General features: G+C 49.5%; 1 protein-coding gene across 6 annotated transcripts in view; it reads right to left on the bottom strand.

Moving 5' to 3' along the window:
- Positions 1-26,166, bottom strand: part of LOC140429410 (uncharacterized) — a 379,567-nt gene that overhangs the window by 41,803 nt on the left and 311,598 nt on the right. For all 6 annotated transcript variants that reach the window (XM_072516350.1, XM_072516352.1, XM_072516351.1 and 3 more), the window contains one exon: positions 24,601-24,748. In XM_072516350.1, the coding sequence (XP_072372451.1) occupies positions 24,601-24,748 (148 nt within the window). The remainder of the gene's footprint in view (positions 1-24,600; positions 24,749-26,166) is intronic.

Raw genomic sequence — 26,166 nt, 5'->3', positions numbered from 1 at the left:
AGCCGCTGGAGGTGTACTGGGCACGTAGGGTGCTCGTACGTAAGCTCCAGGGTCGTGAGGCCCCGAGGGCCATGGTGGTGAGGCTACATCGATACCTCGACAAGGAGCGTATCATGAAGTGGGCCAGGCAGACGTAACGGTACATGGGAGAAAAATCAGATATCTGGGTGTACCAAGACTGGGGACCAGAACTCGCAAAGAGGAGAGCAAGTTTCAAGAAAGTTAAGGCGGCCCTGTTTCAGAAAGACATTAAATTCGGACTGTTATACCCAGCGCATCTTTGGGTGACCTACGAGAACCGGGAGCTGTACTTCAATTCTCCGGAAGAGGTGGTTACTTTCATGAAAGACAATAATCTGGCTTAAGGACTCTTAAATTAAGGACTCTTACATTCTAACTGTGGTGGACTGAGTTTGAGGGACGGGATGGAGTGGCAGGGAGGAGAGAAACATGGTTCTGTGTTCTGCTTTGTCTTGCTTAAAATTGCAGTCTTTTAATTCTGTGAGTTAAGTTGCGATGTTTGGGAAGAAAAGGGTTTGGGTGTTTTATTTTAAAAAAAATGTTTTTCTCTCTTTTCTTTTCTCTCGTCTTGTGTAATTTGATTTTGATTTAGATGGTTGATTCTTGCATGCATAATTTTGATTAAACTGCTTGGAGCTTCTTCTATTGTGTTTGAGTCTCTTTGAAAGTGATGGGACTGATAAGTATCGGTCAAAGGGGGAGGGGTAGAACCTGGCAATCTGGTGTAAACATTTTAAAACTCAAACTGTGGGGGTTTGAGAACAGGATGGCGGGGAGGTGAAAAAAATGGTTCTGTGTTTTGCGATGTCTTGTTTAAAACTTTGGTCTTTTAATTCTGTGCGTTAAGTTGCGATGTTCAGGAGGAAAAGGGTTTAGGTGTTTTAATTTTTTTTTTTCTCTTTCCTCTCTTCTTGTGTAAATTGATTTTGATTTACTGCTTTATGTATGATATCACAGAGGGAAGAACTTTTAAGATGCAATGGGCTGTTTTAGTTTCCACAAGAATGATGGTTGATTCTTGCATGCATAATTTCACTTAAGCTGCTTGAAGCTTCTTCCTTTGTGTTGGATTCTGTTTGAAGGTGATAGGACTGATAAGAATCGGTTATAGGGGAGGGGTTTGCCTCTTTGCCTGCGCGTTGGGGGAGCGTATGTTTGCTTTTTGGGATTGATGTTACTGTGTTGAGTGCTTGTTTTATTGGTAGGTATGATAGAATCTGGCAGTCAGCCGGCTTTTTGACGCCAGAGGGTAGGAGATACTGAGCTAGCTGGACAGCTGGTTCACGGGAGCAAAGTGGGGGGAGAGCTGAGGAAAGACGAAGTGGAGGGGGAGGGGGGGGGGGGTACCCAGGAGAGGGGGTACTGCTGATGGGTAAGGGACAGTTAGGAGACTGGAGATGGAATCAGATGGCAGTCGCCGCCGAGGGACAGATGAAGCGAGGTGTGGAACACGGGCTAGGAGCTGGCCTAGGAAAGGTCATGGTTGACCGACAGGGGAGGGGGGCAAAAGCCCCCCGACCAGACTGGTTACATGGAATGTTCGTTGGCTGAACGGACCGGTTAAGAGAGCTCATGTGTTCGCACACCTGAGACAGTCAAAAGTGGATGTGGCTATGTTACAGGAGACACACGTGAAGCTGGGAGACCAAATTCGATTAAAGAAGGGTTGGGTCAGGCAAGTGTTTCATTCAGGACTGGACTTTAAAACAAGGGGGGTGGCTATCCTGATTAATAAAAGGGTGACATTCGAGGTGGGGAGGATAGAGGTAGACCCGGGAGGCAGATTTATTATGGTTAGGGGGAAGCTAGAGGGAATGGCAGTGGTGTTGGTGAATATATATGCCTCAAACTGTGATGATGTCACGTTTATCAGGAAGGTGCTGGGGAAGATCCCAGACCTTGACTCGCACCGGCTGATCATGGGGGGTGACTTTAATACGGTCCTGGACCCGAGGCTGGACCGGTCAAGTTCTAGGTCGGGGAAGCTATCAACAATGGCAAAGAAACTGCGGGGGTTCATGGAGTGCATGGGAGGGGTGGATCCATGGAGATTTGAGAGACCAAGGGCAGCAGAGCGGAGCCGCTGGTTGGCTGTTGCAGGGAAAATTTGCATCAGTGCATTGCGGTCACTGTATCCAGAAGGTGATTTGTGGAAGAGCTGTTGTCAAGTGACAGAGAGAGAGAGAGAGGGCGACAGAGAGAGAGAGACAGGGCGAGAGAGAGAGAGAGAGACAAGGCGAGAGAGAGAGAGAGAGAGAGACAGGGTGCCAGAGCGAGAGAGAGACGAGGCGGCAGAGAGAGAGAGAGAGACAGGGCGACAGAGAGAGAGAGAGAGACAGGGCGACAGAGAAAGACAGGGCAACAGAGAGAGAGAGAGAGACAGGGCGACAAAGAGAGAGAGGGAGACAGGGCGAGAGGGAGAGACAGAGAGAGAGGCAGAATAACAGAGAGAGAGACAGGGCGACAGGGAGAGAGACAGAGAGACAGGGCGACAGAGAGAGACAGGGCGACAGAGAGAGAGAGGGCGACAGAGAGAGAGAGAGAGACAGAGACAGAGACAGAGACAGAGAGAGAGAGAGAGAGGAGACAGGGCAAGAGAGAGAGAGACAGGGCGACAGAGAGAGAGAGAGAGACAGGGCGGCAGAGAGAGAGAGAGAGACAGGGCGACAGAGAGAGAGGCAGAATGACAGAGAGACAGGACGACAGAGAGAGAGAGAGAGACAGGGCGAGAGAGAGAGACAGAGAGAGAGGCAGAATGACAGAGAGAGAGACTGGGCGACAGGGAGAGAGACAGAGAGACAGGGCGACAGAGAGAGACAGGGCGACAGAGAGAGAGAGAGAGAGGGCGACAGAGAGAGAGAGAGAGAGAGAGAGAGACAGAGTGACAGAGAGAGAGAGAGACAGGGCGACAGAGAGAGAGAGAGAGAGACAGGGCGACAGAGAGAGAGAGAGAGAGAGGGCGACAGACAGAGAGAGAGACAGGACGAGAGAGAGAGAGAGACAGGACGATATTGAAAGAGAGACAGCACGAGAGAGAGAGAGAGAGACAGGGCGACAGAGAGAGAGAGAGAGAGGGCGAGAGAGAGAGAGAGAGAGAGAGGGCGAGAGAGAGAGAGGGAGAGAGAGAGACAGGGCGACAGAGAGAGAGCGAGACAGGGCGACAGAGAGAGTTGTTCAGCGGTAGCAGCAAGAGCAGTAACCAGGGGGCTGTCGGGAAGGTAAGTTTCCCTTTTTAAAAACTTACCTTACAGGAGCGGTGAGAGGGAGGAGCTGAGTGGGAGCGGTCGAATTGCGCTCTGGGAAGGTGAGTGAACTGATATATTTGGGCAGCGGCTGAACCCGAGACACTACACGTGTAGTGTCTCCCACCCGCCCTCCTCCTCTAACCAAAAACTAAAGACTGTGGTGTGTTGATAAGGTAAGGTTTTTCTATTTCTATTTCTTTTTATCGTGTGATTGGTAACAATTTTTCTTTTTTTTTTCCTTTTTCATTTATCTATTATTTGATATTATAGTTGAACTAAGTTAAGCTTAAGATTAAAAATGGCAGGAGATCTCAGACCCGTGTTATGTTCCTCTTGCTCAATGTGGGAGCTCAGGGATGTGGCTGATGTCCCTGACTCCTTCACGTGCGGGACGTGTGTCCAGCTGCAGCTCTTGTTAGACTGCAGGACGGCTCTGGAGCTGCGGATGGACTTACTTTGGAGCATCCGCGATGCTGAGGAGGTCGTGGATAGCACGTTTAGCGAATTGGTCACACCGCAGATTAGGATTGCTGAGGGAGAAAGGGAATGGGTGACCAAAAGGCAGAGAAAAATGCAGGAAGGCAGTGCAGGTGTCCCCTGCGGTCATCTCCCTCCAAAACAGGTATACCTGTTGGGGGAGATGGCTCATCAGGGGAAGGCAGCAGTAGCCAGGTTCATGGCACCGTGGCTGGCTCTGCTGTACAGAAGGGCGGGAAAAAGAGTGGAAGGGCTATAGTCATAGGGGATTCAATTGTAAGGGGAGTAGATAGGCGGTTCTGTGGTCGAAAACAAGACTCCCGAATGGTATGTTGCCTCCCAGGTGCACGGGTCAGGGATGTCTCAGATCGGCTGCAGAACATTCTGAAGGGGGAGGGTGAACAGCCAGTTGTTGTGGTGCATATAGGCACCAATGATATAGGTAAAAAATGGGATGAGATCCTACAAGCAGAATTTAGGGAGTTAGGAGCCAAGTTAAAAAGTCGGACCTCAGAGTTAGTAATCTCAGGATTGCTACCAGTGCCACGTGGTAGTCAGAGTAGAAATGAAAGAATAGGCAGGATGAATGTGTGGCTTGAGAGATGGTGCAGGAGGGAGGGGTTCAGATTTTTGGGACATAAGGACCGGTTCTGAGGGAGGTGGGACTACTAAAATTGGATGGTCTACACCTGGGCCGGACTGGAACCAATGTCCTTGGGGGTGCTTTTGTTAACGGTGTTGGGGAGGGTTTAAACTAATGTGGGATGGGAACCAAATGAGGAGGTTAGTGGACAGTAAGGAGGTAGTAATTAAAGCCTGTAAGGAACTAGATCATGAAGTTAGCATGACTAAGGGGAAGAGTAGGCAGGGTGCAGATGATGAACGCAATGGGACTGGTGGTCTGAGGTGCATTTGTTTTAATGCAAGAAGTGTAGTAGGTAAGGCAGATGAACTTAGGGCTTGGATTAGTACCTGGGAGTATGATGTTATTGTTATTACTGAGACTTGGTTGAGGGAAGGGCATGATTGGCAACTAAATATCCCAGGATATCGATGCTTCAGGCAGGATAGAGAGGGAGGTAAAAGGGGTGGAGGAGTTGCATTACTGGTCAGAGAGGATATCACAGCTGTGCTGTAGGAGGGCACTATGGAGGACTCGAGCAGTGAAGCAATATGGGCAGAGCTCAGAAATAGGAAGGGTATGGTAACAATGTTGGGACTGTACTACAGACCTCCCAACAGCGAGCGTGAGATAGAGGTCCAAATATGTAAACAGATTATGGAAAGGTGTAGGAGCAACAGGGTGGTGGTGATAGGAGATTTTAATTTTCCCAACATTGACTGGGATACACTTAGTGTCAGAGGTCTAGATGGAGCAGAATTTGTAAGGCGCATCCAGGAAGGTTTTCTGGAGTAGTATGTAAATAGTCCAACTCAGGAAGGGGCCATACTGGACCTGGTGTTGGGGAATGAGCCCGGCCAGGTGGTTGAAGTTTCAGTCGGGGATTACTTTTTGAATAGTGATCATAATTCCGTAAGTTTTAGAATACTCATGGACAAAGACGAGAGTGGTCCTAAAGGAAGAGTGCTAAATTGGGGAAAGGCCAATTATACCAAAATTTGACAGGAGCTGGGGTAAGTGGATTGGGAGCAGCTGTTTGAAGGTAAATCCACATTTGATATGTGGGAGGCTTTTAAAGAGAGGTTGATTAGAGTGCAGGACAGACATGTCCCTGTGAAAATGAGGGATAGAAATGGCAAGATTAGGGAACCATGAATGACAGGTGAAATTGTGAGACTCGCTAAGAGGAAAATGGAAGCATACATAAGGTCTAGGCGACTGAAGACAGATGAAGCTTTGGAACAATATCGGGAATGTAGGACCAATCTGAAATGAGCAACCAAGAGGGCTAAAAAGGGTCATGAAATATCTTTAGCAAACAGGGTTAAGGAAAATCCCAAAGCCTTTTATTCATATATAAGGAGCAAGAAGGTAACTAGAGAAAGCGTTGGCCCTCTCAAGGACAAAGGAGGAAAGTTATGCATAGAGTCAGAGAAAATGGGTGAGATTCTTAACGAGTACTTTGCATCGGTATTCACCGAGGAGAGGGACATGACAGATGTTGAGGTTAGGGATAGATGTTTGATTACTCTAGGTCAAGTGGGCATAAAGAGGGAGGATGTGTTGGGTATTCTAAAAGGCATTAATGTGGACAAGTCCCCAGGTCCGGATGGGATCTATCCCAGGTTACTGAGGGAAGTGAGAGAGGAAATAGCTGGGGCCTTAACAGATATCTTTGCAGCATCCTTGAACACGGGTGGGGTACCGGAGGCTGGAAAATTGCTAATGTTCTCCCCTTGTTTAAGTAGGGTATCAGGGATAATCCAGGTAATTATAGACCGGTGAGCCTGACGTCAGTGGTAGGGAAGCTGCTGGAGAAGATACTGAGGGATAGGATCTGTTCCCATTTGGAAGAAAATGGGCTTATCAGTGATAGGCAACAAATGTTTTTGTGCAGGGAACGTCATGTCTTACCAACTTAATAGAATTCTTTGAGGAAGTGACAAAGTTGATTGATGAGGGAAGGGCTGTAGATGTCATATACATGGACTTCAGTAAGACATTTGATAAGGTTCCCCATGGTAGGCTGATGGAGAATGTGAAGTATCATGGGGTCCAGTGTGTACTAGCTAGATGGATAAAGAACTGGCTGGGCAACAGGAGACAGAGAGTAGCAGTGGAAAGGAGTTTCTCAAAATGGAGAACTGTGACCAGTGGTGTTCCACAGGGATCCGTGCTGGGACCACTGTTGTTTGTGATATACATAAATGATCTGGAGGAAGGTATAGATGGTCTGATTAGCAAGTTTGCAGATGACACTAAGATTGGTGGAGTAGCAGATAGTGAAGGGGACTGTCAGAGAATACAACAGAATACAGATAGATTAGAGAGTTGGGCAGAGAAATGGCAGATGGAGTTCAATCCGGGCAAATGCGAGGTGATGCCTTTTGGAAGATCCAATTCAAGGGCGAACTATACGGTAAATGAAAAAGCCCTGGGGAAAATTGATGTACAGAGAGATCTGGGTATTCAGGTCCATTGTACCCTGAAGGTGGCTGCGCAGGTTGATAGAGTGGTCAAGAAGGCATACAGCATGCTTTCCTTCATCGGAAGGGGTATTGAGTACAAGAGTTGGCAAGTCATGTTACAGCTGTATAAGAGTTTGGTTTGGCCACATTTGGAATACTGCGTACAGTTCTGGTCGCCACATTACCAAAAGGATGTGGATGCTTTGGAGAGGGTGCAGAGGAGGTTCACCGGGATGTTGCCTGGTATGGAGGACGCTAGCTATGAAGAGAGGTTGAGTAGATTAGGATTATTTTCATTAGAAAGACGGAGGTTGAGGGGGGACCACATTGAGGTCTACAAAATCATGAGAGGTATAGACAGGGTGGACAGCAAAAAGCTTTTTCCCAGAGTGGGGGACTCAATTACTAGGGGTCACGAGTTCAAGGTGAGAGATGAAAAGTTTACGGGAGATATGCATGGAAACCCCTTTACACAGAGGGTGATGGGTCCTGGAACGCATTGCCGGCGGAGGAGGTAGAGGCGGGCACGATAGCATCATTTGAGATGTATCTAGACAGATACATGAATGGGCAGGGGGCAGAGGGATACAGATCCTTAGAAAATAGGCGACAATTTTAGATAGAGGATCTGGATCGGCGCAGGCTTGGAGGGCTGAATGGTCTGTTCCTGTGCTGTAATTTTTCTTTGTTCTTTGAGCAGGGAATATTCATTGTACTCCCATGTACATAAGGCGTACTCCAGATTAGATTTCTTTGTGCGAGATAAAACACTGCTAGCAGGGGTTGAGGACACGGAGTACTCAGCAACTGTGGTCTCAGATCATGCACCACACTGGATAGACCTACGGGCAGACACGGGAATGTCCCAGCGCACGCAGTGGAGACTAGATACAGGGTTGTTAGCGGATGAGGAGATCTGTAAGCGAGTGAGAGAGGCCATTCGGAGGTACATAAAGATCAATGACACGAGAGAGACTGCAGCTGGGGTGTACTGGGAGGCACTGAAAGCAGTCATTAGAGGGGAATGTATTTTGATTTGAGCCCACAGGGATAAAACTGAGCGGTCGGAGCTGGACAGTTTGGTAGGAGAAATCTTACAGGTGAACAGGAGATACTCGGAGTCTCCAAATGAGGAGCTCCTGAAGGAGTGTCAGAGACTTCAAATGGAATTTGGCCTCCTTTCCACAGGAAAGGCGGAGGTTCAGCTGAGGAGGTAAAAGGGGTAATATATGAATGTAGCGCACAAAGACTCCGTGAGACGAATAGAGTGAAGTCGATGAGGCTTTATTAAGCGTGTCTGTTCCCCCGCAGCTCGATAGTAGAATGGCCTGCGGGGGAGGACTCCGGCTTCTTATACTCCGCCTTCAGGGTGGAGCTAGAGGTCAACGGCCAACCAGGACCCGGGATCTGTCAGCCAATGACATTAGGGCTTCCAGTCCCACATGACCCCTAATACATACTACCACATTCACCCCTTGTCAAAAATGAACCCGGCGGGGTGATGCTTCGCATGGTGGTAAGGGTTTACAGGGCTGGTCCTGGGAGGAAAACATTCATATGGCAATACAGTATGTACAATTTTGTCCTGTTTCAACTATTTACAGAAGGTATCGGGAGAAAGGCAAAATGTTCTTGTGAAAAGTCCATATATCGATTTAGATCGACGCCACGAGTCGGTCGGGCGGTCTGGTCGTCCGTGTCGATCGCCTCGGCCCCGGTGGTGGTGGTGGTGCTTGTACCGGTGTTGTCGTCTCCGGGAGCCTTACGGTTTCAGCTTGGGCTTTATTCTTGGTCGGGCCTGAGGGGAGGGGAACCGATCCTCCTGGGAAGGGAGCGGTCGCGGGGTGCGGCGGTGGCAGGAAGGGGGGGGGTTGGGTGAATGGTGTCGGGGGGGGTGTGTGTGTTACCGGCGGGCGCCAGATCCCGCAGGGAGACCGTGTCCTGTCGGCCGTCGGGGTACTCCACGTAAGCGTACTGCGGGTTCGCGTGGAGGAGGTGAACCCTTTCGACCAACGGGTCCGCCTTGTGTGCCCGCACATGCTTTCGGAGCAAGATGGGTCCTGGGGCCGCCAGCCAGGTCGGCAGCGACGTTCCAGAGGGGGACCTCCTAGGGAAGACAAGGAGACGCTCAAGGGGCGTTTGATTAGTGCTCGTACATAATAGCGACCGGGTGGAGTGGAGAGCGTCCGGGAGGACCTCCTGCCACCGTGAAACTGGGAGGTCCCTGGACCGTAGGGCCAGTAGGACGGTCTTCCAGACCGTGCCGTTCTCCCTCTCTACTTGCCCGTTCCCCGGGGGTTGTAGCTGGTCGTCCTGCTTGAGGCTATGCCCTTGCTGAGCAGGAACTGGCGCAGCTCGTCACTCATGAAAGAGGACCCCCTGTCGCTGTGGACGTATGCGGGGCAACCGAACAGTGTGAAGATGGTGTTCAGGGCTTTAATGACTGTGGCTGCGGTCATGTCAGAGCAGGGAATGGCGAATGGGAAGCGGGAGTATTCGTCCACCACATTAAGGAAGTATGTGTTGCGGTCGGTGGAGGGGAGGGGCCCTTTGAAATCCAGACTAAGGCGTTCAAAGGGGCGGGAAGCCTTAATCAGGTGCGCACCATCCGGCCTGAAAAAATGCGGTTTGCATTCCGCGCAGATGTGGCAGTCCCTTGTGACTGTACGGACCTCCTCTCAAGAGTATGGGAGGTTGCGGGACTTGATAAAGTGGAAAAACCGAGTGACCCCCGGGTGGCAGAGGTCCTCGTGGAGGGTTTGGAGGCGGTTAATTTGTGCGTTGGCACATGTGCCGCGGGATAGGGCATCGGACGGCTTGTTCAGCTTTCCGGGACGATACAAGATCTCGTAGTTGAAGGTGGAGAGCTCGATCCTCCACCTTAAGATCTTGTCGTTTTTGATTTTGCCCCGCAGTGCATTATCGAACATGAAGGCTACCGACCGTTGGTCGGTGAGGAGAGTGAATCTCCTGCCGGCCAGGGAATGCCTCCAATGTCGCACAGCTTCCACTATGGCTTGGGCTTCCTTTTCCACTGAGGAGTGGCGGATTTCTGAAGCGTGGAGGGTCTGCCCTCTTGGTTAAGGGTGGCCGCTAGAGCTACGTCAGAGGCGTCGCTCTCGACCTGGAAGGGGAGGGACTCGTCGATGGCGCGCATCGTGGCCTTTGCGATATCCGCTTTGATGCGGCTGAAGTCCTGGCAAGCCTCTGTCGACAGAGGGAAGGTCGTGGTCTGTATTAGGGGGCGGGCCTTGTCTGCGTACTGGGGGACCCACTGGGCGTAGTATGAAAAAAACCCCAGGCAGCGTTTCAGGGCTTTTGAGCAGTGCGGGAGGGGAAATTCCATGAGGGCGCGCATACGTTCGGGGTCGGGGCCTATTATTCCATTGCGCACTACGTAGCCCAGAATGACTAGCCGGTTGGTGCTAAAAACGCACTTGTCCTCGTCGTACGTGAGGTTCAAGGTTTTGGCGGTCTGGAGGAACTTTTGGAGGTTGGTGTCGTGGTCCTGCTGGTCGTGGCCGCAGATGGTGACATTGTCGAGATACGGGAACGTGGCCCACAACCCATGTTGATCAACCATTCGGTCCATCTCCCGTTGGAAGACCGAGACCCCGTTTGTGACGCTAAATGGGACCCTTAGGAAATGGTATAATCGCCCGTCTGCCTCGAAGGCTGTGTACTTGCGGTCACTTGGGCGGATGGGGAGCTGATGGTAGGCGGACTTGAGGTCCACGGTGGAGAAGACTTTATATTGGGCAATCCGATTGACCATGTCGGGTATGCGGGGGAGAGGGTACGCGTCTAGTTGTGTGTACCTGTTGATGGTCTGGCTATAGTCTATGACCATCCTTTGTTTCTCCCCTGTCTTCACTACTACCACCTGTGCTCTCCAGGGACTATTGCTGGCCTGGATTATGCCTTCCTTTAGTAGCCGCTGGACTTCGGACCGAATGAAGGTCCGGTCCTGGGCGCTGTACCGTCTGCTCCTAGTGGCGACGGGTTTCCAATCCGGGGTGAGGTTCGCAAACAAGGACGGGGGTTGCACCTTGAGGGTTGCGAGGCCGAATTTGAACGTAAGGCTCTGTAGATTGCACTGGAAATCTAATCCCAGTAATGTGGGGGCGCAGAGTTGGGGAAGGACGTGTAGTTTGTAGTTTTTGAACTCCCTCCCCTGCACCGTTAGGGTAACTATGCAGAAACCTTCGATCTGTACGAGTGGGATCCTGCAGCTAGGGAAATCTTTTGTGCGCTGGGATAGGTGGTCAAGGAACAGCGTCTTACCGTGTCGGGGTGGATAAAGCTCTCTGTGCTCCCGGAGTCGACTAGGCATGGTGTCTCGTGCCCGTTTATTAGCACCGTTGTCGTCGTCGTCTGGAGTGTCCGGGGCTGAGCTTGATCGAGCGTAATTGAAGCGAGACGTGGTTGTAGTAGTGGAGCGTCTTCCTCGAACCCCGTGGAGCTGTCGACACTGGGGTCCGTTGTTGCCGTCCAAGATGGCGTCGGGGATGAACAAAATGGCTGCCCCCATATATCGCACATGGCTGGGGGGTCACAAGATGGCGGCGGGGTGGACAAAATGGCCGCCCCCACGCGTCGTACAGGTCTGGGGTGGTCCAAGATGGCGGCGCCCTTCCTCCCCTCGTGGTGGCCGGGACCCAAAATGGCGGCGTCTGCGGGTCGCACATAGGGCGCTGGGGGGTTGGGAGCGTTAGGATCGCGCGGGGCTCCCTCACTCTGGGGACAGCGGTGGTCGGGACCCAAATTGGTAGCGCCGGCCGTTCATACGTGGGGACGGGGGGGAGGGGTTGGGGAGCGTAAGCGGCGTGCAGGGCTCCCTGTTCTCCCGGGACCGCGGTGGTCGGAACCCAGAGTGGCTGCGCCTGCGGGTCGTACATGGGGCGCTGGGGGGGTTGGGGAGCGTAAGCGGCGTGCAGGGCTCCCTGTTCTCCCGGGACAGCGGCGACCTCGCGGGACTGGCACACAACCGCGAAATGGCCCTTTTTCCCGCAGCTCTTGCAGATTGCTGCGCGGGCCGGGCAGCGCTGCCGGGGGTGTTTCGCCTGGCCGCAGAAATAGCAGCGGGCGCCCCCGGTGCGACTTGGCGTTTGGACCGCGCAAGCCTGTGGGGTGTCCGGGGGGGGGACTTTGTTGCGACGGGTACGTACGGAGCCCAACGGGCTGCCGCGCGGTCGGGGCCGTAGCGCGGGTATTACGCGCGGCCACGTCTAGGGAGGCTGCTAGGGCCCGTGCCTCTGAGAGTCCTAGCGCCTCTTTTTCTAGAAGTCTTTGGCGGATTTGGGAGGAATTAATACCTGCCACAAAAGCATCGCGCATTAACATGTCCGTGTGTTCATTTGCGTTCACCGAAGGGCAGCTGCAGGCTCGTCCTAAAATCAGCAGCGCAGCGTAGAATTCGTCCATCGATTCTCCGGGACTTTGCCGTCTCGTCGCGAGCTGGTAGCGAGCGTAGATTTGGTTAACTGGGCGGACATAGAGACTTTTCAGTGCTGCGAACGCCGTCTGGAAATCCTCCGCGTCTTCGATGAGGGAGAAAATCTCCGTGCTTAACCTCGAGTGCAGGACCTGTAGTTTTTGGTCTTCTGTGACCCGGCCGGTGGCCGTTCTGAGGTAGGCCTCAAAACAAGTCTGCCAGTGCTTGAAGGCTGCTGCCGCGTTCACTGCGTGGGGGCTGATCCTCAGGCATTCCGGGATGATCCTGAGCTCCATAGTCCTTTTTAGACACGCTTAATAAATTGTAGCGCACAAAGACTCCGTGAGACGAATAGAGTGAAGTCGATGAGGCTTTATTAAGCGTGTCTGTTCCCCCGCAGCTCGATAGTAGAATGGCCTGCGGGGGAGGACTCCGGCTTCTTATACTCCGCCCTGAGGTCAACGGCCAACCAGGACCCGGGATCTGTCAGCCAATGACATTAGGGCTTCCAGTCCCACATGACCCCTAATACATACTACCACAATGAACATGGGGAGAAAGCTAGCAGGATGCTGGCACATCAGCTGAGGAAACAAGAGGCAGCGAGAGAAATAAAGAAAATGAAGGATTTGAGGGGGAAGACGGTGACGGACCCGGGGCGGCGAATGAAGTGTTCGGGGAATTTTATAGCCAGCTATACGAGTCGGAACCCCCAGATGGGGAAGAGGGCATGAATCAATTCCTGGGGAGGCGAGAGTTCCCGAAGATAAATGAGGAGCTGATAGATGGGGGCGATGCAATCGGGTAAAGCCCCGGGACCTGATGGGTTCCCAGTGGAATTTTATAAGAGGTTCTCTGGATTACTGGGGCCGCTCCTGGTGAAGGCTTTCAATGAGTCCAAGGAGCTGGGAGTACTCCCCGCAACGTTATCACAGGCATCGATTTCTCTCACCCTGAAGCAGGACAAGGATCCGGAGAGCTGTGGATCGTACAGGCCAATCTCCCTCTTGAATGTAAATGCCAAATTATTGGCAAAGATCCTGGCCACTCGAATGGAGGATTGTGTCCCGGAGATAATTGGCGAGGATCAGGCGAGATTTGAAAAGGGCAGGCACCTGACATCCAACATTAGACGGCTTCTTAATGTAATTATGATGCCAGCGGAGGGGCGCGAGGCTGAGGTGGTAGTTGTCATGGACGTGGAAGAAGGCTTTCGACCGAGTGGAGTGGAAGTATCTGTGGGATATTTTAGGCAGGTTTGGGCAGGGATTTGAGGAGTGGGTCCGGCTACTGTACCAGGCCCCGGTGGCAAATGTAAGAACTAATCGAGTTTGATCAGAATACTTTAGTCTTTGTCGGGGGTCAAGGCAGGGCTGCCCGCTCTTCACATTACTGTTTGCCATGGCCAGAGAACCCTTAGCAATGGCTCTGAGAGCAGCGAATACGTAGCGTGGAATAGCAAGAGGGGGGGGGGGTGGAGCACAGGGTCTCTCTCAATGCGGACGATTTGCTCCTTTATATCACGGACCCGGTGGGGGGAATGACCGAAATCGTGGAGGTTATTAGTAGAATTTGGGCGATTTTCAGGCTATAAGTTAAATATGGGAAAAAGCGCGATGTTCGTGATTCAGGCATGGGGGCAGGAAAGGAGGCTGAAGGAGCTACCTTTTAAAGTGGTTGGGAAGAGTTTTAGGTATCTGGGGATTCAAGTGGCCAAGGATTGGGGGCAGCTTCACAAGTTAAATTTGGGCAAAGCAGTGGATCAAATGAGAAGGGATTTTTGTAGATGGGACATGCTCCTACTGACACTGGCGGGGAGGGTTCAGACGGTGAAGATGACTGTCCGTCCGAGACTGCTTTTCTTTTTTCAGTATCTCCCGATTTTTGACCCAAAGGCTTTTTTCAGAAGTATTAATGTGGCGATATCGAGGTTTATATGGGTGGGTAAGACCCCAAGAGTAAAGAGGGTACTCCTGGAACGGGTCCGCGGGGAAGGGGCATTGGCTCTCCCGAGCTTCATTAACTATTATTGGGCTGCCAACATATCGATGGTCAGGAAGTGGGTAGTGGGGGAGAGGTTGGTCTGGGAGCGGATGGAGGCAGCATCCTGCAAAGGTACGAGTCTGGAGGCTTTACTGACGGCGCTCCTGCCGTCCTCGCCGGCTCGGTACTCCACAAGTCCTGTGGTGGTGGCAGCCCTGAGGGTGTGGGGGCAATGGAGGCAGCGTATGAGACTGCGTCACCAATGTCAATCTGTGACAATCACCGGTTTGTCCCGGGGGGCTGGATGGGGGCTTTAAGGTATGGCAGCGGGCAGGGATTGAGAGGTTTGGGGATCTATTCATCCAGGAGGGTTTCCCAACCTTGGAGACATTCGAGGAGGAGTTTGACTTGCTGGGAGGAAACGGGTTTCGGTATCTTCAAGTGCAGGACTTTGTATGGAGACAGGTCCCAAGCTTTCCTCGCCTCCCCCTGAGGAGACTACAGGATAAAGTGCTGTCAAAAACAGGGGTTGGAGGTGGGAAGGTTTCCGACAAATACAGGGAATTGTTAGAGTGGGAAGGGGCCCCTATCAGAGAGGTGAAGAGGAAGTTGGAAGAGGAATTGGGAGGGGAGCTGGAAACTGAACTGTGGGAAAAAGCCTTGAAAAGGGTAAATGCATCCTCGGCCTGTGCTAGACTCAGCTTGATTCAGTGCAAGGTAGTCCACAGGGCCCACATTACGGTAGCCCGGATGAGTAGGTTCTTCGAGGAGGTGGAGGACAGATGTGGGCGGTGTGGGGGTAGCCCAGCCAACCATGTTCATATGTTTTGGGCATGTCCGAAACTGAGGGAATTCTGGCAGAGATTTGCAGATGTTATGTCAGAAGTCCTGGAAGGTAGGGTAACTTTGAGTCCAGAATTAGCAATATTTGGGGTGTCGGAAGATCCGGGGGCAAAGGGGGGGAGGGAGGCCGATATTCAGGCCTTCTCCTCCCTGGTGGCCTGGAGACGGATCTTGCAGAGATGGAGGGACTCGGAGCCCCCGAAATGAGGAGTGTGGGTCAGCGATATGGCCGAGTTTCTCAGTCTGGAGAAAATCAAGTTTGCTTTAAGAGGATCAATACAGGGATTTGCCCGGGGTTGGCAGCCGTTCATCGATTTCTTTAACAAAAACTGAACGTCAGCAGTAAGGGGGAAAGGGAAAAAAGGGGGTGGAGAAAAATAGGAGGCATGGTAATGTTAAATAAGGACAGGAATTTAGTGTACGGGTAATTGGGGATAGGGCGGGAGAAGTGGGGTACGTGGTTTATTGTGTGACTTAGGGGGCATTTGGTGCATCAACCCATGCGGTTGTTTTAGAAATGAACCCCAGATTTGTTGGCGGAACATACATATCTTGCCCTCCCTGTTGCATAAAACCCTCGACTGCATAATTACTGTGCTCAGCAATGCGCAATTCGACATGATTGCCCACTGGGTTCCATGGCGGGAAATACTCCCGCTTCTTGCCCTACCATGGGACTTAGGTCCGCAGCAGAAATTCCCAGCTCTTCAACAAGGAGTCACCTAGATGCAAAACGTTAGCTCCTTTCTCTCTCCACAGACGCTGTCAGACCTGCTGAGATTTTCCAGTGTTTCCTGTTCTTGTTTGTTTTATAATGCTCCTGTGAAATGACTTAAATGATTCATTATATTAAAGGTGCTATATAAATATAAGTTACATTTGTTGCTGTGAGGGGTCAACCGCAAACCCTCTGCCAATGTTGTTCTCTGAATCAATTGCTAGAAGATGAATGAACAGGACCTTGGAATAATTGTCTTCCCACCCTTTCTTTCTTTAGTTTCTGTTTGACACAAAAGTTCCCACAATGTTGTAGCAATGATGAGGTACTCACAGGGATGATGGTAGTGAACCAACACCTGGCTAATATTTTAAATGCCGGTTGCACTGCATTATCCTTTCAGATAACTGGCAACTCTGTAGTAGCAGCAATATCAGGTTCAAGTGCAGTGGCCACTTCTCGGCCTGCAGGGAGTCTTCGAAGAAGTGGAGCTAATGGAGGCTAAACTGAAGGGGTATTTGTGAGACTTGGCTAGCAGGCTTCAGTGAGGGGAGTGATGGTGTTGGGAGTTGGGTTTGAGAGGCTATGGAAGTCAGGATCAAGGGGGTGGTGCATCCAATATACACAGAGATCCCTAAGGTAGGTATTCCTCTTCAGCCCAAAACCAGCCTGTGCAGCTAAAGCTGCTGGGCTACTTACATAAGAACATAAGAACTAGGAGCAGGAGTAGGCCATCTGGCCCCTCAAGCCTGCTCCGCCATTCAATTAGATCATGGCTGATCTTTTTCTGGACTCAGTTCCACTTACCCGCGTATTCACCATAACCCTTAATTCCTTTACTGTTCAAAAATCTATCTATTTTGGCCTTAAGAAACATTCAACGAGGTAGCCTCAACTGCTTCACTGGGCAGGGAATTCCACAGATTTACAACCCTTTGGTTGAAGAAGTTCCTCCTCAACTCAGTCCTAAATCTGCTCTCCCTTATTTTGAGGCTATGTCCCCTAGTTCTAGTTTCACCCACCAGTGGAAGCAACTTCCCTGCTTCTATCTCAACTATTCCCTTCAAAGTTGTATTTGTTTCGATCAGATCCCCCCTCATTCTTTAAATTTCAAATAGTACAGCCTCAGTCTACTCAGTCTCTCCTCATAAACCAATCCTCTCAAATCCGGAATCTAGCTAGTTAATCTCCTCGGCACCCCTCCAGTGTCTTTCTCAATTAAGGAGACCAAAACTGTACATGATTCCTTAGCATGGGCCTCCCTATAAAAATGCAGCAGGAGATGGATGAGGTATTTAATTGGCCGTTAACTGGCCATTTAAGGGCTTGAATAGGTCCAAGGATCAGTGGGCCAGCCAATGTCGTGACTCCACCTGGTAAAATGGAGGACAGGTTGGGTTGGAAGGGGAAGCAGGGGGATGGGTACGCACTGGACAGGCCATGTGCTGATTTTTCAAGCCCCTTCCTTCCTTCAAACCTGCCAGCCATGGACCCAGGTGAGTTATGTTGAGAAGGAGTGTCGAGGGGTGGGAGTTATGGGGAAGGGGTCAGTAGCAAGGACACAGAGATGGTTCTCAGCAACCCCCATCCACCTTCCTGATGTTGGGTCCCTCGGTCGTGCACTGAGTGCCTGACAATGAGGAACCCTTCTGGATGCATACAAGCAAATACACCAGGATTTACTTTCCAGGCCTCTCACATGGCGAGTCCCCTGTCGTCCACTTGGTGAAAATTATTGGCGAGGGTATGAGACATGAATTGCTCACTTACGGGTCTCAATTAACAGATGAGCGTGAAGGCCATCCATAAGTGGGGCATTCAATTCGAAACAGAGAAGGAGGTTCAATAAAAGAAGAATCACAGGTGACCAACCTAAGGGTAAGCTGGGTGGGAATTAGAATTAAAATTAATGACATTTTCTATTATTGAAGCTCATGGTCCTAGCTACCTGAAAGAAAGAAAAAAGTCTCTGATCAGTATTTATGCTACTACTAGAGGGGTGCTGTGCTCTGACTGTGAGATGTGGCAGGTCCGGGAGGCTTCCAGCGTCCCGGATGGCTTCATCTGCAGAAAGTGCACCCAACTGCAGCTCCTCACAGACCGCATGGTTCGGTTGGAGCAGCAATTGGATGCACTTAGGAGCATGCAGGTGGCGGAAAGCGTCATAGATCGCAGTTATGTAAGTGTGGTCACACCCAAGGTGCAGGCAGAGAAATGGGTGACCACCAGAAAGGGCAGGCAGTCAGTGCAGGAATCCCCTGTGGTTGTCCCCCTCTCGAACAGATATACCCCTTTGGATACTGTCGGGGGGGATAGCCTATCAGGGGAAAACAGCAGCAGCCAGAGCAGTGGCACCACGGCTGGCTCTCATGTTCAGAAGGGAGGGTCAAAGCGCAGAAGAGTAATAGTTATAGGGGACTCTATAGTCAGGGGCACAGATAGGCGCTTCTGTGGACGTGAAAGAGACTCCAGGATGGTATGTTGCCTCCCTGGTGCCAGGGTCCAGGATGTCTCCGAACGGGTAGAGGGAATCCTGAAGGGGGAGGGCAAACAGGCAGAGGTCGTTGTACATATTGGTACTAACGACATAGGCAGGAAGGGGCATGAGGTCCTGCAGCAGGAGTTCAGGGAGCTAGGCAGAAAGTTAAAAGACAGGACCTTGAGGGTTGTAATCTCGGGATTACTCCCTGTGCCACATGCCAGTGAGGCTAGAAATAGGAAGATAGAGCAGACAAACACGTGGCTAAACAGCTGGTGTAGGAGGGAGGGTTTCTGTTATCTGGACCACTGGGAGCTCTTCCGGGGCAGGTGTGACCTGTATAAGATGGACGGGTTGCATCTAAACCGGAGAGGCATAAATATCCTGGCCGCGAGGTTTGCTAGTGTCACACGGGAGGGTTTAAACTAGTATGGCAGGGGGGTGGGCACGGGAGCAATAGGTCAGAAGGTGAGAGCATTGAGGGAGAACTAGGGAATAGGGACAGTGTGGCTCTGAGGCAGAGCAGACGGGGAGAAGTTGCTGAACACAGCGGGTCTGGTGGCCTGAAGTGCATATGTTTTAATGCAAGGAGCATTACGGGTAAGGCAGATGAACTTAGAGCTTGGATTACTACTTGGAACTATGATGTTGTTGCCATTACAGAGACCTGGTTGAGGGAAGGGCAGGATTGGCAGCTAAACGTTCCAGGATTTAGATGTTTCAGGCGGGATAGAGGGGGATGTAAAAGGGGAGGCGGAGTTGTGCTACTTGTTCAGGAGAGTATCACAGCTATACAGCGAGAGGACACCTCAGAGGGCAGTGAGGCTATATGGGTAGAGATCAGGAATAAGAAGGGTGCAGTCACAATGTTGGGGGTATACTACAGGCCTCCCAACAGCCAGCGGGAGATAGAGGAGCAGATAGGTAGACAGATTTTGGAAAAGAGTAAAAACAACAGGGTTGTGGTGATGGGAGACTTCAACTTCCCCAATATTGACTGGGACTCACTTAGTGCCAGGGGCTTAGACGGGGCAGAGTTTGTAAGGAGCATCCAGGAGGGCTTCTTAAAACAATATGTAAACAGTCCAACTAGGGAAGGGGCGGTACTGGACCTGGTATTGGGGAATGAGCCCGGCCAGGTGGTAGATGTTTCAGTAGGGGAGCATTTCGGTAACAGTGACCACAATTCAGTAAGTTTTAAAGTACTGGTGGACAAGGATAAGAGTGGTCCGAGGATGAATGTGCTAAATTGGGGGAAGGCTAATTATAACAATATTAGGCGGGAACTGAAGAACCTAGATTGGGGGCGGATGTTTGAGGGCAAATCAACATCTGACATGTGGGAGGCTTTCAAGTGTCAGTTGAAAGGAATACAGGACAGGCATGTTCCTGTGAGGAAGAAAGATAAATACGGCAATTTTCGGGAACCTTGGATGACGAGTGATATTGTAGATCTCGTCAAAAAGAAAAAGGAGGCATTTGTCAGGGCTAAAAGGCTGGGAACAGACGAAGCCTGTGTGGCATATAAGGAAAGTAGGAAGGAACTTAAGCAAGGAGTCAGGAGGGCTAGAAGGGGTCATGAAAAGTCATTGGCAAATAGGGTTAAGGAAAATCCCAAGGCTTTTTACACTTACATAAAAAGCAAGAGGGTAGCCAGGGAAAGGGTTGGCCCACTGAAGGATAGGCAAGGGAATCTATGTGTGGAGCCAGAGGAAATGGGCGAGGTACTAAATGAATACTTTGCATCAGTATTCACCAAAGAGAAGGAATTGGTAGATGTTGAGTCTGGAGAAGGGGGTGTAGATAGCCTGGGTCACATTGTGATCCAAAAAGACGAGGTGTTGGGTGTCTTAAAAAATATTAAGGTAGATAAGTCCCCAGGGCCGGATGGGATCTACCCCAGAATACTGAAGGAGGCTGGAGAGGAAATTGCTGAGGCCTTGACAGAAATCTTTGGATCCTCGCTGTCTTCAGGGGATGTCCCGGAGGACTGGAGAATAGCCAATGTTGTTCCTCTGTTTAAGAAGGGTGGCAGGGATAATCCCGGGAACTACAGGCCGGTGAGCCTTACTTCAGTGGTAGGGAAATTACTGGAGAGAATTCTTCGAGACAGGATCTACTCCCATTTGGAAGCAAATGGACGTATTAGTGAGAGGCAGCACGGTTTTGTGAAGGGGAGGTCGTGTCTCACTAACTTGATAGAGTTTTTCGAGGAGGTCACTAAGATGATTGATGCAGGTAGGGCAGTAGATGTTGTCTATATGGACTTCAGTAAGGCCTTTGACAAGGTCCCTCATGGTAGACTAGTACAAAAGGTGAAGTCACACGGGATCAGGGGTGAACTGGCAAGGTGGATACAGAACTGGCTAGGCCATAGAAGGCAGAGGGTAGCAATGGAGGGATGCTTTTCTAATTGGAGGGCTGTGACCAGTGGTGTTCCACAGGGATCAGTGCTGGGACCTTTGCTCTTTGTAGTATATATAAATGATTTGGAGGAAAATGTAACTGGTCTGATTAGTAAGTTTGCAGACGACACAAAGGTTGGTGGAATTGCGGATAGCGATGAGGACTGTCTGAGGATACAGCAGGATTTAGATTGTCTGGAGACTTGGGCGGAGAGATGGCAGATGGAGTTTAACCTGGACAAATGTGAGGTAATGCATTTTGGAAGGGCTAATGCAGGTAGGGAATATACAGTGAATGGTAGAACCCTCAAGAGTATTGAAAGTCAAAGAGATCTAGGAGTACAGGTCCACAGATCACTGAAAGGGGCTACACAGGTGGAGAAGGTAGTCAAGAAGGCATACGGCATGCTTGCCTTCATTGGCCGGGGCATTGAGTATAAGAATTGGCAAGTCATGTTGCAGCTGTATAGAACCTTAGTTAGGCCACACTTGGAGTATAGTGTTCAATTCTGGTCGCCACACTACCAGAAGGATGTGGAGGCTTTAGAGAGGGTGCAGAAGAGATTTACCAGAATGTTGCCTGGTATGGAGGGCATAAGCTATGAGGAGCGATTGAATAAACTCGGTTTGTTCTCACTGGAACGAAGGAGGTTGAGGGGCGACCTGATAGAGGTATACAAAATTATGAGGGGCATAGACAGAGTGGATAGTCAGAGGCTTTTCCCCAGGGTAGAGGGGTCAATTACTAGGGGGCATAGGTTTAAGGTGAGAGGGGCAAAGTTTAGAGTAGATGTACGAGGCAAGTTTTTTACGCAGAGGGTAGTGGGTGCCTGGAACTCACTACCGGAGGAGGTAGTGGAGGCAGGGACGATAGGGACATTTAAGGGGCATCTTGACAAATATATGAATAGGATGGGAATAGAAGGATACGGACCCAGGAAGTGTAGAAGATTGTAGTTTAGTCGGGCAGTATGGTCGGCACGGGCTTGGAGGGCCGAAGGGCCTGTTCCTGTGCTGTACATTTCTTTGTTCTTTGTTCTTTGTACTTTCCAAAGCGAAGACTTGAAAGAAAGTGACAAAACATATGATGAAAATATAGTAATAAGGGGTTTCTGATCAATTCCCGATTTCCTTAAGTGAACCAGATATTGGGAAGGTTAAGGCACATCTCCCATTATAGCAAGAAAGGACACAGCTATGGGAGACACCAAACTTCAAACTTCAAAGGTAACAACCAGCAAAAACGGTTTATGAGCATAGACAAAGCTCATCAACTGTAAGTCATTCTACATTATGACATTAACTAAACTTTCTTTGAAGCATAGTTGGGTCAGGCAAAGACTTTCGTATCAGTATAAAAATGATTTGGATCTTAATGGCATATCTTATTATCTATGCAAAAACAAAAATAGCGATTGAATAATACTCAAATATCAACTTATGATCAAAGCACTTTGGTAGACATCATTCACCAGTAACCTACATTTTCGTCCACTTTAATTTGAAAAAACGATTTAACTAAAATGCCACTATAAAATATCTAGCTCATTTTATTACAAAACATTAGATTTTGGGAAGATATTTTGTAGAATTGTTTTCATATTTAAAATAAGAATTTTATTGATTAAATTAAAAACAATAGGTAACAAAGAGCTGAATTTTATGTGGGGGATAGTGTCCCTGCCTTTCACCTCATGCAAGCTCGTCTGTGCTTGGCCGACTCACCACTCAGATCTTCAACAGGCGTTGGACTGCCAATTACCTTGAGGTGATCATTCTTCTCCTATCTGAGGGCAAGTTCTGATTCCAAGACTGTCAGTCAAACAAAAGAAGAGGAGCCAGGAGCCCGAACAAGGTGAGGCCAGAGTCTCACTGGGGATATGCTGGCAGCCCTTGCGAGAGAGTTGGGAATTAGGGTGGACGGGGGCATGTGTTGCTGGAAAACTTGGGGGGGGGGGCTCCAACGGGCACATGTGCCGAAGCAGGGGCAAACATCCCCAAAAAACAGATTTTACAAGGCAGCCTGTCTTAATGAAGGCCTCCCTGGCTGCGGATAAATACTAGTGGTGGCAGGAAGAAGCCTTTAAGTGATTATTTAATTGGTCCACGGGTGAGTGGGAAACCAGATACATTCTCCACTATGGGTAAAATACCTATGAGGGCAGGTAGTCCATGGGCACGATGCCTTTGCATGCCACCTAATTTTATGCCTGGCCCACACTATCCTTCCTGCCCAAGAGGGTAAACTTAGCCCCCAAAATAACCATCAGGTTACCATTTCCACTTATATACCCAACATATTTTAGTTACAATAAACAGTAAATTACCTTGAGGTGATCATTCACAATAAACACAATCTCTTTCAAGCTTGTTGCTCTATTCAGGTACATTTAAACATGTATAGAACACGGAACCATTCTGTATCATCATGTTTGCAAGTCTGTCTTCATACGTTTTGTTTGAAACTAAATTGTCAAGAAAAATAATTCTGGTAGCTGCTCATTGGAAAATCCATGCCACATACAATCATAATCAGACTGCTGCTCTGATTTCTAATTTTGCACATCCCGATGTTGCTCTGCATTTCCATTCAAGCACCATAGCATTGGGGGGGGGGGGGGGGGGGGGGGGGGGTCAGTGAATGGATGAATGGGTGAATGGTAGCATGTGTAGCTGGGTGAGATAACTGGGTATGGTGTAGGATGCTAGGTGGGTGAGGAGGTGGGTGGGTAGGGCAGCAGGTGGATAGCCTGGTAGATGGGTGAGGTTGGTGGATGGTTCGGAATGAAGTCAGATTGGGTTGGGGTGGTCAGGGAGAGTAATCGGGGGTAGTCAGGGAGTCAAGGGAAGTGTGATGGGTGCCAGTGTGAGAGCGATTGGGGGTGGTAAGGTCAATTGCGTAGTTATTCAAGCGTTAGACTAGGGTTTTTCTGTCTAACATTTCCAGGGTAAGTATCAGTTAAGTACCGTGGAACTGTCTGAATTCTCTGACTAACTCAATTGGAGACTTTTGCAGAACAAAGAACAATACAGCACAGGAACAGGCCCTTCGGCCCTCCAAGCCTGTACCAATCATAATATCGCCCTTGGCCACAACACTTAGCATTCCTTGTGCGGTATCGCTCTATACCCATCCTATCCATGTATTTGTCGAGGTGCCTTTTTAGTGCCGTAAATGTATCTACTTCCACAATCTCCCCTGGCAACGCATTTCAGGCACTCACCACCCTCTGTGTAAAAGCCCTGCCTCGCAAATCTCTTCTCAACTTTGCCCCATGGGCCTTAAACCTATGCCCCCTGGTGACTAACCCCTCCACCCTGGGAAAGAGTGCCTGCCCATCCACTCTATCCGTGCCACTCATAATCTTGTAGACCTCTATCAGGTTACCCCTCAACCTCCGGCGTTCTAATGAAAACAGTCTGAGTCTATTCAGCCTCTCTGCAAAGCTAACACCATAATGGGCAACGTCCTGGTAAACCTTCTCTGCACCCTCTCCAAATCCTCCACATCCTTCTGGTAGTGTGGTGAGCAGAATTGTGCGCAATATTCCAAGTGCGACCTTAGTATGTTCATCTTGATCATCTGTACCGTCCCCGCCAGTGAAAGCGGGAGTGCATCCCATCTCTAGGTCCTTTTTAACGTCTTCCACCAGACTGGTCAGATTCCACTTATGGATCCTTGTCCAGTCGAGAGTCCCGGTAAGCAGGGCAATTGCCAGTTGGAAGTTCAAACTTCCCAGGCAATTCCTCTGGAGGTTCATGATTCGGGACTTCTTATGTGGACCTGGAGTTGTATGCCTATCCTTTAACAATCTGGAGACTGCAAATTTGGGCCTTTATTTATCATCACGAATTAGTACAGAAATCTATCAAAATTGTTTCCATTTATATAAACATATACTTACCTTGCAGTGGTAAACATAGGACTTTAGCTACATTTTCTTGAAAAGCATGGTATGCCTGCTTGATTGCATGGAATAGGGCCTCCGTATATTTCACTTGAATACCATACATGGACTTGTGGAAATCCAGTTCAACTTGTTGAGCTTTAACCTACGACAGGAAAGCATTTATATGAAAGTTAGAATACATGCTTCTCTATGTATTATGTTTTCTGACTGCAACAAAGTGTTTGGTGAGTTCCTTTGTGAAGTACAAAGGGCCAAACACAACAAATACCGTTGTAATTTATGTCCTTAGTTCCCTCAGCATCCTTGAATGCATTCTATCTAACCCTGGTGGTTATCAATTTTAAGCGTAGCAGTCTTTCTAATATCTCTGATTTATTAATTTTCAGTCTATCTATAAATGCAACTGCCTCTTCTTTCACTGTGACAATGACAGATCTTCTTCCTTTGGAAAGACAGGTGTAACATACTGATTTAGCACTTCAACATTGCCCCCAGCCTCCATGCATAAATTCCTCTTTGGACCCTAATCTGCCCCATCCCTCCTCCTCTTCCTACCCTTTTACTACTGACATGCCAATTGAAGACTTAATGATAGTCCTTTATGTTATTTATCAGTCTCTTCTTATACTCTCTTTTTGCCTCTCTTACCTGTTTATTCACTGTCCCTATGAACTTTCTATTGCCAGCCTACAAGTCAATTCTCACTTGAGATAGGAACCCTGATATCTCGTCATCCACAATGCGAGTGGAAAATTCGGCATAAGAAAATCTGGCTGATTGTTGGTTACCTTGATGGCTGCGTGCATCCACTGTATAAGACTCTGCACCTATGGGAAGCCAGTTACCGTAGCTAATCCCACAGAGCCTAAATTTTCAATCCTATCATCCATTAGAAAAGTGATCAAGTCATTTGCTGGCAAGGGGGGCATTACTGGACTCTTTATGGTATTTATGGACTGCAAGTAGACTAAGGCAAGAAATTTCATCTGTGGCAAGAAATACCATCTGTGGCAGCCTGGCAGAGTGCTGGATGAGCAAAATTTTCATTCATCAAAATATTGGAAAGACAAAAGCCTTTGTCTTCGGTGCCACAAACTATTCTCTAGTCAAATTCATCTCCTTGGCAACTCTGGCTGAACTAGTCTGTTCGCAAACTTTTCCTGTTTGGCCTGAGTTGAACTCCTGGCCACATATTTGTGCCATCATTATGACCACCTCTTTGAATCTGTGTAACATCACCTGACTCCAACCCTGCCTCAGTTTTTCTTCTTATCATCCATGCCTTTGTTGCCTCTAGGTGTGATCGTTTCAACCCATTGTTGGTCAGCCTCTTATTTTCCATCCTTGATAAACTTTACGAAAGCTCTACTGCCTGTATCCGAACTTGCACCAAGTCCTGTTGCACAATCGTCTCCGTGCTCCCTGACCTATATTGACTCCTGGTTAAACAACACCTCGATTTTAAATGAAAAATTAAAATTGCTTAGTGTCACAAGTAGGCTTCAAGGAAGTTACTGTGAAAAACCCCTAGTCGCCACATTCCGGCGCCTGTTCGGGGAG

This window comes from Scyliorhinus torazame, chromosome 9 (assembly GCF_047496885.1).
Source record: "Scyliorhinus torazame isolate Kashiwa2021f chromosome 9, sScyTor2.1, whole genome shotgun sequence".
NCBI classification, from domain to species: domain Eukaryota; kingdom Metazoa; phylum Chordata; class Chondrichthyes; order Carcharhiniformes; family Scyliorhinidae; genus Scyliorhinus; species Scyliorhinus torazame.
Note: the sequence above shows the minus strand (reverse complement) of the source record. Positions and strands in the feature narration are given on the sequence as shown.